At 42.6% G+C, this 14,959-nt stretch overlaps 1 protein-coding gene across 1 annotated transcript in view; it reads right to left on the minus strand.

Annotated features, from left to right (window-relative positions):
* LOC126481347 (uncharacterized) overlaps positions 1-14,959 on the minus strand; it is a 60,700-nt gene that overhangs the window by 11,047 nt on the left and 34,694 nt on the right. Inside the window, exon 4 of the mRNA XM_050105042.1 lies at positions 4,549-4,737. Coding sequence (XP_049960999.1) covers positions 4,549-4,737 — 189 coding nt within the window. The remainder of the gene's footprint in view (positions 1-4,548; positions 4,738-14,959) is intronic.

Below are 14,959 nucleotides of genomic sequence, written 5' to 3' on the forward strand. Positions count from 1 at the left end.
ATAGCGTGATAAAACAAAGGTACTCCGCACAAGAATATGCAAGAGCGTGCTGCACACCCCGTGCTGCGTTCTAAGGGCTCTGTTTGGAGTGGCTCAATCAGTAGCCGGGCCTACTGCCGCTTGTTGGATAAACTTTCTAACAAACTTTCTACCGTCTGATCGAAAAACTTGTGCGGCGTAAAATGGAAACGAAGGCAGGGGACAGTCATGCAGCAACTTTCGTTCGGAATTAACCGGACGGTCCCGGCGGTGTCGCCTCGCACTCACTTTCACGGGAACCAGAGCGTGCAGTCCCACCTGCCGCGACTCGCGACTCCAACGTGTTGCGTAAGGGCCTCTCGTCAACCACAGACGTGACCTGAGTTAGGCTTCCACAATTTGTTCGCAGTGACAAGCTATTTAAATTACGAACAAGTCCGACATTATCATTTGAGAAAGACGTGGTGTAAAACGATATATCAGCGTTTCGACCACTGTCGTAAGTTTCTTTCGTCAGAGGCTATGTATAAGCGAAACGTTGGTACTTCATTTTATACCATGACGTGGTCTACAAACCAGAAGTATTTTTATGGAAATTGAGGAATATTATCAATTAGATATATTGCAAATACCGGGTGATCAAAAAGTCAGTATAAGTTTGAAAACTTAATAAACCACGGAATAATGTAGATAGGTAAAAATTGACCCACATGCTTGGCATGACATGGGGTTTTATTAGAAAAAAAAAAAAAAAAAAACAAAGGCACAAAATGTCCGACAGATGGCGCTGGACAGCAAAACTGCTACTGTGACGGGTGAGAGATACGCCGATATGTTACAGAATCGCATCATCTCCAGCCTGGCTGATAAACACCTTCTGGAACGTTCGATGTTTATGCAGGATGGCGCTCCACCCCATATTGCTAGATGGGTGAAAGATCTCTTGCGCGCGTCGTTTGGTGATGATCGTGTGCTCAGCCGCCACTTTCGTCATGCTTGGCCTCCCAGGTCCCCAGACTTCAGTCCGTACGATTGCTGGCTTTGGAATTACCTGAAGTCGCAAGTGTATCGTGATCGACCGACATCTCTAGGGATGCTGAAAGACAACATCCAACGCCAATGCCTCACCATAGCTCCGGACATGCTTTACAGTGCTGTTCACAACATTATTCCTTGTCTACAGCTTTTGTTGAGGAATGCTGGTGGACATATTGAGCATTTCCTGTAAAGAACATCATCTTTGCTTTGTCTTACTTTGTTATGCTAATTATTGCTATTCTGATCAGATGGAGCGCTATCTGTCGGACAGTTTTTGAACGTTTATATTTTTTGGGTTCTAATAAAACCCCATGTCATTCCAAGCATGTGTGTCAATTTGTACCTCTCTATCTACATTATTCCGTGATTTATTCAGTTTTCAAATTTATACTGACTTTTAGATCACACGGTATATGGAATATATGGTGAACGCTAAAAGAATGAACAAAATACCAGGCTATGTGTTAAGATACAGGAAATGATTTCCGTGATGGTAGAGGCAGCCATAGAAACCAAAACGATTCACATACGTTCGACAAATAATTGAGGGCGCTGGTTGTGCTATTCTGAGATGAAGACGTTGCACAAATTGAAGACGTTTGTTTTTGGCGTGTGCTTATTTGTGGCAAGCTGTAAAAGTTAACTGTCGTCATTTGTGAACATGGTTGACATCTTTACAGTAACTATTTTGCTTAAAAACGCAAAATATGTAGAAAATCTTCACCTTTAGATTTCAATGTGCAGGAAATTTAAGGCCACTATCTGCCTAGGAACGTAGTCCCCTTTTTTGAGCTCTCAGTGGTGGTCGCAGTTCTTATGGAGCTACAAGTAAAATTCGGTGACATCGTTGGATCAGTATTGTATATAAATCAGAAAAAATTAAGTCTTGTTCACTACAATGCAATACCACAATGTATCGACAGCAACAAATTCAATTCCAAATTGAACAGGTGCAGTTTTGGCTTCAGAGGAACAGATACCACCAACCTAAAGGTCTTTCTTCCTTTTCCTTTCCTTGGAAAATTATCGATATTACTGTTTACCAAGGGTAATTGAACAGAAGAAAATACTTGTGTCGATTCAGTATCTACCGTAGGGGGTTACTGAAATGTATTTCCGCCATTGAAGAGACTATGAGATTTCTTTTAGCTGTAATAGCATATGCAGGGGTGGCCTAAAATGTGGAAAGAACACAAACACAACACGTTACCATGCCTAATACGGTGTAAGAAAACTGTTGGCATTCAAAACAGCTTCCAGTCGTTTCGGAATGGATACATACAGGTCTCGGAATCTCAATCTTTTCTTCCGGCAAACGAAGCGCAAGTTCAGTTAACGACGATGGAGATGAATAGTTATCTCGAACCCTTCTCTCAAAAATAGACCATAAAGGCTCAATAACACTGAGATCTGGTGAATAACGTGGCCGGGGGCAATCCCCGTGTTGACAAAACTAGGCATCGATAATGTGAGCTGCGTGAACAGGGGCCCCGTCGTCTTGGAACACAACATCACAATTGGGGAACAAATATTGTACCATGGGATGCACTTGATTAACCAAATCCGTCACATAGTCCTTCGCAGTAATGCGACGCTGCAGGGTAAGCATGGGGACCATGAAATACCGCCATATGGCTGTCGAAATAATCACCGAACCTCGCCATGTTTCACTCTTGGGACGTAAACTCGGCCAGAAGTTGGAAACATTGTGAAACAAGACTCATCCGACCAAATGACTTTCTTCTATTACTGGACAGTGCAGGTTTTATGCCGGCCGGGGTGGCCGAGCTGTTCTAGGCGCTACAGTCTGGAACCGCGCGACCGCTACGATCGCAGGTTCGAATCCTGCCTCGGGCATGGATGTGTGTGATGTCCTTAGGTTAGTTAGGTTTAAGTAGTTCTAAGTTCTAGGGGACTGATGGCCTCAGAAGTTAAGTCTCATAGTGCTCAGAGCCATTTGAACCATTTTTGCAGGTTTTATGGCTTCGGCACAACGTTTTCCTGTTACTTGACTGGAATTTCGAGTCGCTCTGTAGTCCCCAGCTTAAGGAGCTCCCTTCGTGTTGTTTTGGTGTTAACAGGGATCCAGAATGAGACACGCAGTTCTACAGTGACTTTTGCAGCTGTCGTCCTGTTTATTTTTGGTCAGGTTCCTTTTCAGTAACTGCCTGTCACAATAGCTCAGCACACAATTTTGTCCGCGTTGTGGCTTAGAGGATCTTCCACTTACCCCGTATGCGGTATAAATCTTCCTTTGGTTACGGAAGCACCCATCATACGAGCACCGACAATTCGCCCACGCCCGAATTCATTTTGCTCCGACGTAATGCATCCTAGCTACGCAGGACACTGTTCTGACCACGACTGACATGTTGACTGCATTGTACAGGCGCCGTTCGTGGTCAGATACAACAGCGCCATCTGCAGGCTTAGCTAGCATCTGCATTTGTGCTCAAGCATGTATTTCTCGCTGTTTTATATTATTTTATTTACACAAGTTCTGTAGGACCAAATTGAGGAGCAAATCTCCAAGGTCATGGAACATGTGAGTACATGAAATTAGAACGTAGAAGTAATAACAGCTAAAAATAAAATGTTTATGAACCCGAGAAAAGCTAATCTATAAGTTTCAGTAAACGCAGTCAACAATATGACATGAGAATCAGCTTAATTTTTCAAGGAACTCCAGAACACAATAGAAGGAGTGACCCCTGAGGAAACTATTCAGTTTTGATTTGAAAGCGCGTGGATTACTGCTACGATTTTTGAATTCTTGTGGTAGTTTATTGAAAATCGGTGCATCAGTATACTGCATACCTTTCTGCACAAGAGTTAAGGAAGTCCGATCCAAATGCAGGTTGGATTTCTGCCGAGTATTAACTGAGTGAAAGCTGCTTATTCTTGGGAATAAGCTGATATTGTTAACAAGAAACGACAGTTTCCACATTTTTATCTAACCTCTGTATGTATGTACATAGGAAGGCAACTTTGCAAAAAAAAAGTTCAATGAAAGCGGAGGAAGTCGTGACAGAGAAACTGGGAGATCTATATACAGTTTCACACATATTACGGATCAAACAAATGGGTCGAAATTTTATGCTCTACCATTTATAAAAGTTAAATAAATTAAAAACTTGGGGATAATTTTGACAGGAAAATGCGAATAACGATCTGCATGGAATTTTCAAGCCTAGTACCCAAACACAACGGTGCACTCCAAACAGACATAACCAGGAAAAAGTTCTGGGTAAACAGATAATAAACTTTACAGCATTTATGAACAAGTCTTGAGAACTGATTTCCCAGTTAATGATGCGTATCACGGATGCAGATTAAACGTTTGGTGAAAGAGGAGAATTTTATCAGTAATGATGTCCGAGGTCGGCCACACATTTGAAAGCGCTGTCGTTTCCGATAAAAAAAGGGTCTGTTACCAAACTGTGCACACTCTTATAAAACTAACTAACAGAAGAAACTCGTCCGCTTTAGAGCACTTGATGGGGCAGAGGCGGCGCCTCGTAGTGCGTTTACCTGGTGGAAGAGGAAGCCCTCGGGGCAGATCCAGGAGTGTCGCGCGTTGTCCTGGCAGTAGTGGAAGACCTCGCAGTTGAGCCCCTCGTCGGCGTAGTAGCCGGTCTTCTTGTTGTTGCAGTCGAACTTGGACTGCGGCAGCAGCAGGCTCAGTCTGTCGGGCTTCTCCTCCTCCAGCTCCTCCTCATCCTGCGAACAGCCCGACAGTAAGCGTACGCTCCGTATTGTAGAAATAATGTCTTAGCAAGGGAACATACCGAAAGAGTGGGCAGTGTCGCGTGTACACCTAGTGTGATAGCAGTCAAAATGAGATCGTCTTAGGGTGCTAGTGTTTTAACAAAAATAATCTACAAAACCAGTGACGTAACTAAACTACTTATCTTAGAAGATAGATCAATGAAAATCAAACCTACGTTCATAACGTTTGTAGACTTAGAGAAAGCTTTTTACAGTGTTAACTGGCATACTCTCTTCGAAATTGTGAAGGTAGCAAGGGTAAAATATAGGGAGAAAAAGACTGTTTAAAACTGGTACAGAAAGAAGACGGCAGTTGTAAGAGTCGAGGGGCATGAAAGGGAAGCAGTGACTGAGAAGGGAGTGACACAAGGTTCTAGCTTATCCCCAAAGTTATTCAATCTGTACATTGAGCAAGCAGAAATGGAATCCAAAGAAAAATTTGAAGTGGGAGTTAAAGTTCAGGGAGAAGAAATAAAAACTTTGTAGTTTGAGCATGATATTGTAATTCTGTCAGAGATAGCAAAGGAGTTGGAAGACCAGTTGAATGGAATGGACAGTGTCTTGGAAGGAGGACGTAACATGAACACAAACAAATGTAAAACAGGGATAATGGAAAGTAGTCGAGTTCACTCAGGTGATGCTGAGGGAATTAGATTAGGAAACGAGGCACTTAAATCGCCAAATGAGTTTTGCTATTTGGGCAGCAAAAAGCTGATATTGACCGAGATAGAGAGGATATAAAATGCAGACTTGCAATGACAAGGAAAGCGTTCGAAGAAGAGAAGTTTTTTGACATTTAATGTAGACTTAAATGTTAGGAAGTCTTTTCTGAAAATATTTGTATGGGTGTGGGGCGGGGGGGGGGGGGGGGGGGGGTGGAGGGAGAGGTGGCCATGTACGGAAGTGAAACATGGACGATAAACAGTTTAGACAAGAAGAGAATAGAAACTTGTGAAATGTGATGGGTAGATGACGTCACTAATAAGGAGGTAGTGAACAGAACTGGGGAGGCAGGAAATTTGTGGCACAATCAGACTAGGAGAAGAGACTGGTCGATAGGATACATTTTGAGACATCCAGGAACCACCAATTTACTGCTGGAGGGAAATGTGGGGAAGGGGGGGGGGTTAAAAATCGTAGAGGGAGACCTAGATATGAATATATTAAGCAGATTCAGAAGGATCTAAGTTGTAGTAATTATTCGGAGATGAAAACGCTTGCATATGATAGAGTAGCATGGAGAACAGCATCAAACCAGTCTTCGGTCTGAAGCCCACAACAACTACTAAACTAGGTACTGACTAAACAGTATAGGCTGGTTCATAAAGTGTCACATATTCCTACAGGAAGTTGTATTGGTCAACAGTAGAAGAAAAGTTACTGTAATGATATGTACGATTACCAATACATGTCGAGATATGAGCCAATCTATCATTTCTTCCCCTTCTATGTGTTACCTAGAGCGGAGAGTATAGGTAGTGCTGCATGAGACTTCTACGCATACCGAAACATCCTTCAGCTCTTCTTCGCAGTGAATCACGCACTTTTTTCAAACACACCTGGCTCCAAATTGATAGCATCACACGCTCCTGCAGTGTCTGCACATTGTCCACGGGTTTGGAATACACCTTTGCTTCTAAATGTCCTCATAGCAAGAAATGCAACGGATTCGGGTCCGGTGAGTGGAGAGGCATGCTGCCAGACCTTCTCAAGCAATCTATCTCCAGTGAAACGTTTCGGTGAGGTACTGTCTCAGGATCCGTACAAACGTGCCTCTGCCCCGTCGTGCATAAAGCACAGTCGCTATCTTTCTGCGAGGTTAACGTTCTCCAGTAGCGCTGGTTACTCATCACGCAGAAATGGCTGATACACAGCACCTATTAATCTGTTTGATGAAGTGTATGATCCTATGAGTCTGTCACCGGCAATTGCTCCCCACCCATTGACACTAAAGCGAGCTAGATGCCTCACCTCCATTATAGCTCGAGGATTTGTATCTGGACATACATGCGTATTGTGGTTATTTACTATGCTGTACCTTGTGAATCCTGTCTCATCTGGAGGTATACATCAGTCAGCACTAGTAGAAAGGCTCTTATCTTAACAGGAATTGGTTTCTGGACATACAGTGTGATTCACTAAGATTTGCAAATATTTTAATATGTTATTCTACAAGTAAAACTAAAGAAAAAAGTTCATATAAACATAGGTCTGCAAATATTTGGTTACAGAGTTACACCTAACAAAGCTAATAAAAGTTTTTGCCTGAAATTTACCAACTTCACTAATATGAAGCCATCGCAAAACTGTACGAGGTTAAAGTAAAGTAAGATTCCCATTATTTTGTTGTTATTGATCTGGTGAATCTAATAAAACATGTCCCAGACGTGTATCTACAGTAGTTTTCCAGAACATCCAGAGAAGCAAAGACGTAATTTCGTAAAATTTTTAATTTATTAACTAATTGGCCTTATTTGTTTTTTAAATTCCAGACAACTGCACAAAGTTTTCAACAGACATGTTGGAAATACTTTTCCAATCGCGTAGTAAGTGGAACTCTTCGAGCAAGCGTGGCATTTCTTCTTGAAGGAATTGTAAGAAGAATGACAACTGATAAATAAACGATAATGATAGAAACGCTTAGTACGAGGGAGAGTTGATAAATGAATTGTACTGCGATAGAGACATCAGAGTCGCACTTAACAATCTGAAATTTATTTTCCTTTTCAAGATACTCCCCTTGTGAGCTTAAACACATTTCCCATTGTTGGACAAGGCGATAAAAGCCACAGTGTGGAATTATTCTGGCTGCGTTCGCATCTAACGATTGACCTCTCAGCACAAGTTCGTTTGGTTCCTTACATTGCTGCAACCCACAAGACCGATGTGTTCTGCGGGTAGCTAAATATCCCTAGATGGGGGAAACTATCAGTATAACCAGGGCGGCCAGGACCTTCCTTGTTTATGACTTTTTCATGTTCTTTACTGAATTATTGTATCCGGTTGAACAATAATTTCCGTAAAATACGCTTCCAACAATATACAGGACGTATTTCACTATGGACGTGATCTGCGGACAATCCCTCGGCTCACAAAAATAACGTTGTTATAGTCGGGTACAAATTCATAGCACACCTGCCATCTTGGTCTGGCTGCAAGTCATCAGGCGTTTGCAGCGTGATACTGTGTATCGGCTCTCTCCCACGCTACATGTGCTGTCACCTTCTAGATACTCACAGGCAGGACATTTAAAACAATGTGTGGTATCCTGACCTTTGCGATTTATTTATTGATCTACTCATTTATCCTCGTAACTGGAGTACCAACATGTGAAATGAAAATTATCTCCACTTAAAAATCAAACATGCTCCTTAGCTACATAGGTCCAAGACAGCTCCCTAGCGACACTACAAACAGAAATTGTGTTTTAGTATATTATAGGCGGGTAGTACCGCATTTCATCTTCTAGACACCGTTAGTTTCGTCTGCAGAACATTCAGAACAATGTAAGGAAATTATTTGGCTAATAATATCGCTAGATGAGACACCACTGGAATAATCATGAGATAAAATCGGAAATTCAAAATCTACTCCCTACAGTCAATCATGAACCTATGGACATGTATGGCACGACATGGAACATTACGTCCTGAGATTTGCGCCGACCGATTAAGTGCATCACATGCCAAGATGCTTCATATCCATGAGAAACAGGTGACGTTACACGTTATTATTCTGTAAATTTTGGATCTCCAGTGAATAAGTTATACAACTGAACCTCCGAGGCATATTTTAAAATTACCTATACGAAATTTTTTTTCTTTGTGTGACTTGAGATGACGACAGACATCTACTTGACTGAAGGTAATTGAACAGAAAGAGGCCGAGCGTTCGAAAATACAACAATTATCGCAGCACAACAGTAAAAACGTTTGGTTTAATCGTCGGTTCAACGCCAGTAAAATGCGAGTATTAATAATGCAACAATTCGTTCGATGCTAAGTTAAGGTCCCTGGGAGTTCACTGACTACATGTAGACTAGAAACATCAAAAATACTGTAAATCAGTCCATCAGTTTGGTGACAAGATGGTAAGATATTAAAAACAATTAATTATAACAAGAGAATGATTCATCGGTTGAAAATCATAATATAGATCAACATAGATATATCACAAATCAAATAAAACAAGAAACTACGAAGATATCGTCAGCAGCCAGTGGGCGCATGTTGTATGGAATGGTCTCTACGCATCAGTTTACAGTACCACCTCCTAAAATGTTTGCTATTCCTCCTGAAGCAGCCTGGATCAGTAACAAGATCGAAGTTCAAAAAACCGCCTGACAGACTATACGAAGGGGGCCTTGGTTGGTATTCGAGGGAAACAATGTAATGTGTTCTGGTGCAGTGAGCGAGTATTGATGTCGTTCCGAAAGGAAGAGGGCTTCGTGACTTTTATCAAGAGGCAAAGGGAAAGGATAGTGCCGGAGATTGTGCCGGTGCTCGCTGAATGGCTTCTGTGGGGCAAGGAGCAAGAAAGGCCCGGAAGACGTGCTTTCAAGAGCAGCGCTTTTAGAGTGTCTTTCATTGTGTCTGCGGGAAAAAAGCCTCAGAGCTGTTACTTGTACGGAGGCCTTTGTTCCTGGCACAAACAAAGCGGCAGAGCGGCCGTGCCTCGAGTCTTGCACCTGACCGAGGGCAAGGCTATCTGCGCTAACCCGTATCACACCGGAGAACAATGCCTGAGTCAGTCGCGCTCATTTCATGGAAAGTGCGACGCGAACTGTTACATACCAACACGTGCTTTACCTGCGAAAGCAGAAAACAGTAGCGTCCTCTCGCTTATACTGCGTATTTCACGCACGACGCGACTTCAGCATACGCTGCGGCCCGCTCCTCCGACTCGATTTTAGCCGAACTACTCGTAGATGAGTCAGCGGTGGCCTTCGAGAGAAGTCCAAGAAAACTGTTGGGACCATTTAACGCTTCAGACTCCTGTTTCAGTAACAGTCGTTCGTGTGACCATCTCGACTATTTCCAGTTAGAGCGATAAGGAAGGACTTCACCATTATGAACAGACATTGGACAAGGAAAAGTAGAAAGCTACACTTGGAGCGGTGTCGCACTATAGTCTAAGGACGTTTCAGTGCCAGATTTCGATATCATATTTGGTACTGATACGAGTAACTAGAGTTATATCGATATCATGATAATAATGGAACAAAACTATCTATTCAAGCTGCATGGCTAGATACTGATCCCTTATACGAGGCCGGCCGGGGTGGCCGAGCGGTTCTAGGCGCTACAGTCTGGAACCGCGCGACCGCTACGGTCCCAGGTTCGAATCCTGCCTCGGGCATGGATGTGTGTGATGTCCTTAGGTTAGTTAGGTTTAAGTAGTTCTAAGGTCTAGGGGACTGATGACCTCAGCAGTTAAGTCTCATAGTGCTCAGAGCCATTTGAACCTTATACGAGGGGCGTTCGATAAGTAATGCACCCCAGTTATTTTCCTCCACCAACCTCCGTTGAAAAAAAGTGGAACTTGTTATAGGACATCGTGGAATATACCCGCTATAGCCTCTATAGTTTCATGAAGTCCCGACAGGCGACGGCGCTTCACATAGCGTTCAAAATTGCTTATGTAATGGAGATGCGTTCCAGGCAGACAACAGTCATCGCAGCGCAACAGTGAAAACCTTTGGTTTTTTGATCGCCGGTTCAAATTTGAATGATTTCGACAGTAAAAAACCACTACATTGGCTAACTACCTTCCTTTCTTGACTATTGCAAGAGTTAAAAGTATCAATGCAACGAATGGATTAATAATGCAACAATTAGCTCGATACTAAGTTAAGATAAGGTCCCTGGGAGCTTACTGTCCACAATCAGACTAAAAACATAAAAAAGTACTGTAAATCAGTCCATCGATGGGTGACAGTGTGGTGTGATATTCAAAAATCACAGTGAAGAACAGAGTGAGTCATTAGTTGAAAATTGTAAAATAGATCAATACAGATGCACAGCAAATCAGATAAAACAAGGAATGTTCTGAGACATAGACAACCACTTCTTGGCTGAGATATGTTTCCAAAAAGGATGGTCGAAAGAAATTAACATGAATTAGAACAACTGAAAACCACGAAGGAAATGGCTTACAACTATTTAAGACCATCGCACACACTTTCCAAATGTGACCAAATAATGTACGGCCCAAAACTACCAAGAGATAGCCAATAGAGGTTGAGTCTTCACGTAATACACTAAAAAAAAAGACAGATACATGTGGCATGACAATAGAGACTTAACTCTGTGAGGTGTTTCGTAACAGCGGAAACGAGCACTTTAGTAATCTTCCTCGGACGCTAAGGTATGCTGAAATCATTAAAGTGGGGTCGTAACAATTCAAGCCTGTAGCAACACAGCGGAAGTCGCAACCGTAATCTGAAAGTCACAGCGTGATAAGAGAGTCACAAAAAAGAACTGACAGATAAATGTTGATTAGCACTACCGCTTAACACACGTTGTACCTCACTGTCTAGAGAGGGAGCCTCTGCCTTCAGTCGCCGTAAATGATGTTCCAGACCGCACCGCCACGTGGACAGCTCATCGCAGCGAGAATTTTCCGCTTTAGGTTTGTGTAACCGCAGCTTAAAGATGAAAAGACCTCTTCTGACTTCTTATAATCGTTAGGCTAAATGTATGTATGATCCATGACAGCACATATAGCAAAAGATAGAGTAAACTGCGAATAGTTCATCACTATATTGCATGCTATGATGGGGTCTGGGGAGTAGATGAGAACAGTGGACTAATATTATACCGTGCCTTAATAAGTCCAGCTACGGAATAAACACGTCGTTTTCTTTTATTTTCTTTAGAGAGAGAGAGAGAGAGAGAGAGAGAGAGAGAGAGAGAGAGAGAGAGAGAGTATGCAAGCAGTATTGAAATGTCAGCTGTAATACAGAACTTGGGCAGCGACATGAATAACAAAACATGCTGTTGTAGATATTTCTGTTAAAACACGTTTTAAGCATGATGACCACAACTCCAGCTTAAATGGTTTCTCATCCAATATTTACTCATCATGATCATCATCATCGTCATAATCATCATCATCCCGTTCCAAGGATTAGGTGCTATAGTCACCTGTTCTAGTTTATATCATCCATCTACCTCTTGCAAGGTTTCCTTGTTCTCTCTTTCCAGTCGGCAGATAGTTCATTAATATTTTTGGCAATCTCTTCTCTGTCATTCTATCAACATGATTCTTCCATTTCATTCTGTACTCTTCTCTCTTGTCATTAACTGTAAAGACTAAGATCTTATTGTTTCATTCCTTATTTTATCCGTTTTATTACAGCCCTTTACGCATGTAATGAACTTGATTTCTGCTGGCACAGTTTTTTTATTTTTTATTTTTTTTTTATTCCTTGATTCGGAGCCACATGCAAGAGTAGGTACAACCGTAACTTTGTAGGATTTCATTTGTGTTATTCCAGTTGTTCCACAAACAGCTTGAAATTTATTAACCTTCTTCTCATTTAGTATTTGACAGTAAAATGAATAGAAAGTCCCTGATACTTATCTAATCCGAACGAAGCACGCGTGGGAGAAGAGGAAAAAATAAGAAATTGTGTTTTGCTGAAGGGAGAAACTCGTGAAATATTTATTGATCAAACAAGGACGGACACAAGTAGTGAGTTCTCCTAAGACAGAAATCCACTTCAAGATCATGTAAATACCATCGTATATCAGGAGCATTGTATTCCATTTAGGCAGTGACTACGCCAGCAATGTCATGATTCTCTCTGGAGCTGTATTTGACGGGTAAACATAGCGCTAGTGCGTAGTTGGCACTTACAACGCTTCGCTCATCAGGGCAGTCGAAAGCGTATGCAAACAGGGCAGCGGACAAAGTAGCACGGCGGGCGCATGCGCACTGCGGATGTCGGCCTGCGTAAACGACAGCGAAGGGCAAACAGAAGACTCGCGTGTTTACACTGGCGGGTGCACTCTCGTGAGCGAACGCTGCTGTACCGCGGAGCCGCGCCGAAACCTGACTACCTGGCACGAACAGGAACAAGAGACAGGCTTTATTCGGGACTGCCAAGGTCTAGGGCGCACACTATCACAAGCCGAGGGAGAAATACACAAGCACTTTTACTTTGGAATATTTAAACGATTCTGACAGGCGTAGTGGCGTCCGTCTTGCCTTTCTTGCACGGGAACTATCTCAATGGAGATCCGCTTAAGAAAAAGAATTCATCAACCATTCACCTGAAACAGATTTGTTACGCAGTAATTATAAATGCATGTCACTGCGTTCTGGCTGAAAATCTTCTTGCTGTGGAAAGATAGTGTAGGCATTGTCTCCAACGTAACGTTGGTATCGCTAATATTACATAACGATTTGAGACAATGATAAGAGGTTTCCGTTAAATGATGGAACGCGAAGGAGAAAGCATATTGATGCATTTTTAATCATTGTCATGGGTGTCGGTTACGAGACTGAAGTAATTGTGTTTGCTTTCTTTCAAGAGTATAATCGAAGTGAATGTCTGATTCACTCTCTTAGACAGATAGAGAAGTATGCAGTTAGGATATGGAGAAAGATGATTACCTCTAGAGGGAAATATTCTTAATGACCGAGCAATCCAGGCACTGCTTTACTTCTACCACTACCTTCATCCTACTTTCCGAACTTCACAGAAGTTCCCCTACATACTTTGCGGAACTAGTAATTTTGGCTTAAACGATATTGCAAATAAATGGCTTAGCCACAGCCTTAGAGATTGTTTCCAGAATGAATTTTCCATTCTGCAGATAAATGTGCGCTCTGCTGAAACTTCGCTGAGAAAATATGATACTTCCTCCCGAAATATGGGGGAGCGCTGTCTGTACTACATGGAAGAATCAGTTACAAAACGTTTATTGCTGGGAATCAATATTGTGCTCTTTATGTTTATCTGATTCAGGCAAGAGTGTATTAGTGGCTGCATGTCCTCTTGTCGTTGGTTGCTTACGTTGCTATCCAACAATTATTTGAATAAATTGGCCGTAGCGTTCTTTAACTTTAGAATATATTGTTAACTGAAGATTCGTCTTCTTTTTTTCTATTTCTGATCCTTTTCGATCATTGTAGCTTACTAGGAACTCCCTGTCAGGACTCAGGAACGCACAAGCAGCAACTCCAAAATGCAGGTGACTCACAAGACTCTTGAACATCGCATGTAGCATAACGTACAGGGGTTTGTAACAAATACATCAGCTGGTTTTATGTATTCTCTGCGAATACGCAATGTAATTCTACTACAGTCACGCCTCTCACCATGTAAAGCTATTGATAAGATAGCGTTAGAATATAGCATCCGTCAAGAGCGCGCTGGAGAAGAATAAAAACGGAAACCGTTCGTGTCCATTTCGAGGGTACTACCCAGGCACTTTCCTTCAGCGGCTTAGGGACACCGCGGGAAACTTGAAATTGATTGTTCAGCTTGAAACACCAACCTGCCGAATGGGAGTCCAGAGTCAAACTCTGCGCCATCTCGCTCGTTCTCTCAAACGAAGTACTGCCTCTCATTTATCTTTAGGGAGTGAAACTGTACTGATGTTACAGTAGGGCAGTGTCTGTGTTTTACAGTCTCAGGACTGAAGACCACAACAACAACAACACAACGTAGATCTATGCGACGTTGCTTCGGACATCCATGCAAGCAATCTTACGAGCATAAAAATGTCTCTTCCTTTGCAGGAATCATACCATTTTTATGCAAGCACTAAGGGACGTCGACACAAGGACATATGGAAGTTTTGTCTGGCTGTGAGTAATGTACGGCTAAAAAAACGGGTAAGGCGACCGCTCCTGTAAATCGAGATTCGAGTCCCGGCCCGGCACAAGTTTCCGTATGTTATTAGCAAATCGTATAGCCGTTGTGGCAACGGCCTTGCCGCAGTGGATACACCGGTTACCGTGAGATCACCGAAGTTAAGCGCTGTCGGGTGTGGCCGGCACTTGGATGGGTGACCATCCAGCCGCCATGCGCTGTTGCCATTTTTCGGGGTGCACTCAGCCTCATGATGCCAAATGAGGAGCTACTCGACAGAATAGTAGCGGCTCCGGTCAAAGAAAACCATCGTAATGACCGGGAGGGCGGTGTGCTGACCAAATGCCCCTC

The sequence above is a fragment of the Schistocerca serialis genome, chromosome 5, assembly GCF_023864345.2.
Source record: "Schistocerca serialis cubense isolate TAMUIC-IGC-003099 chromosome 5, iqSchSeri2.2, whole genome shotgun sequence".
NCBI lineage: Eukaryota > Metazoa > Arthropoda > Insecta > Orthoptera > Acrididae > Schistocerca > Schistocerca serialis.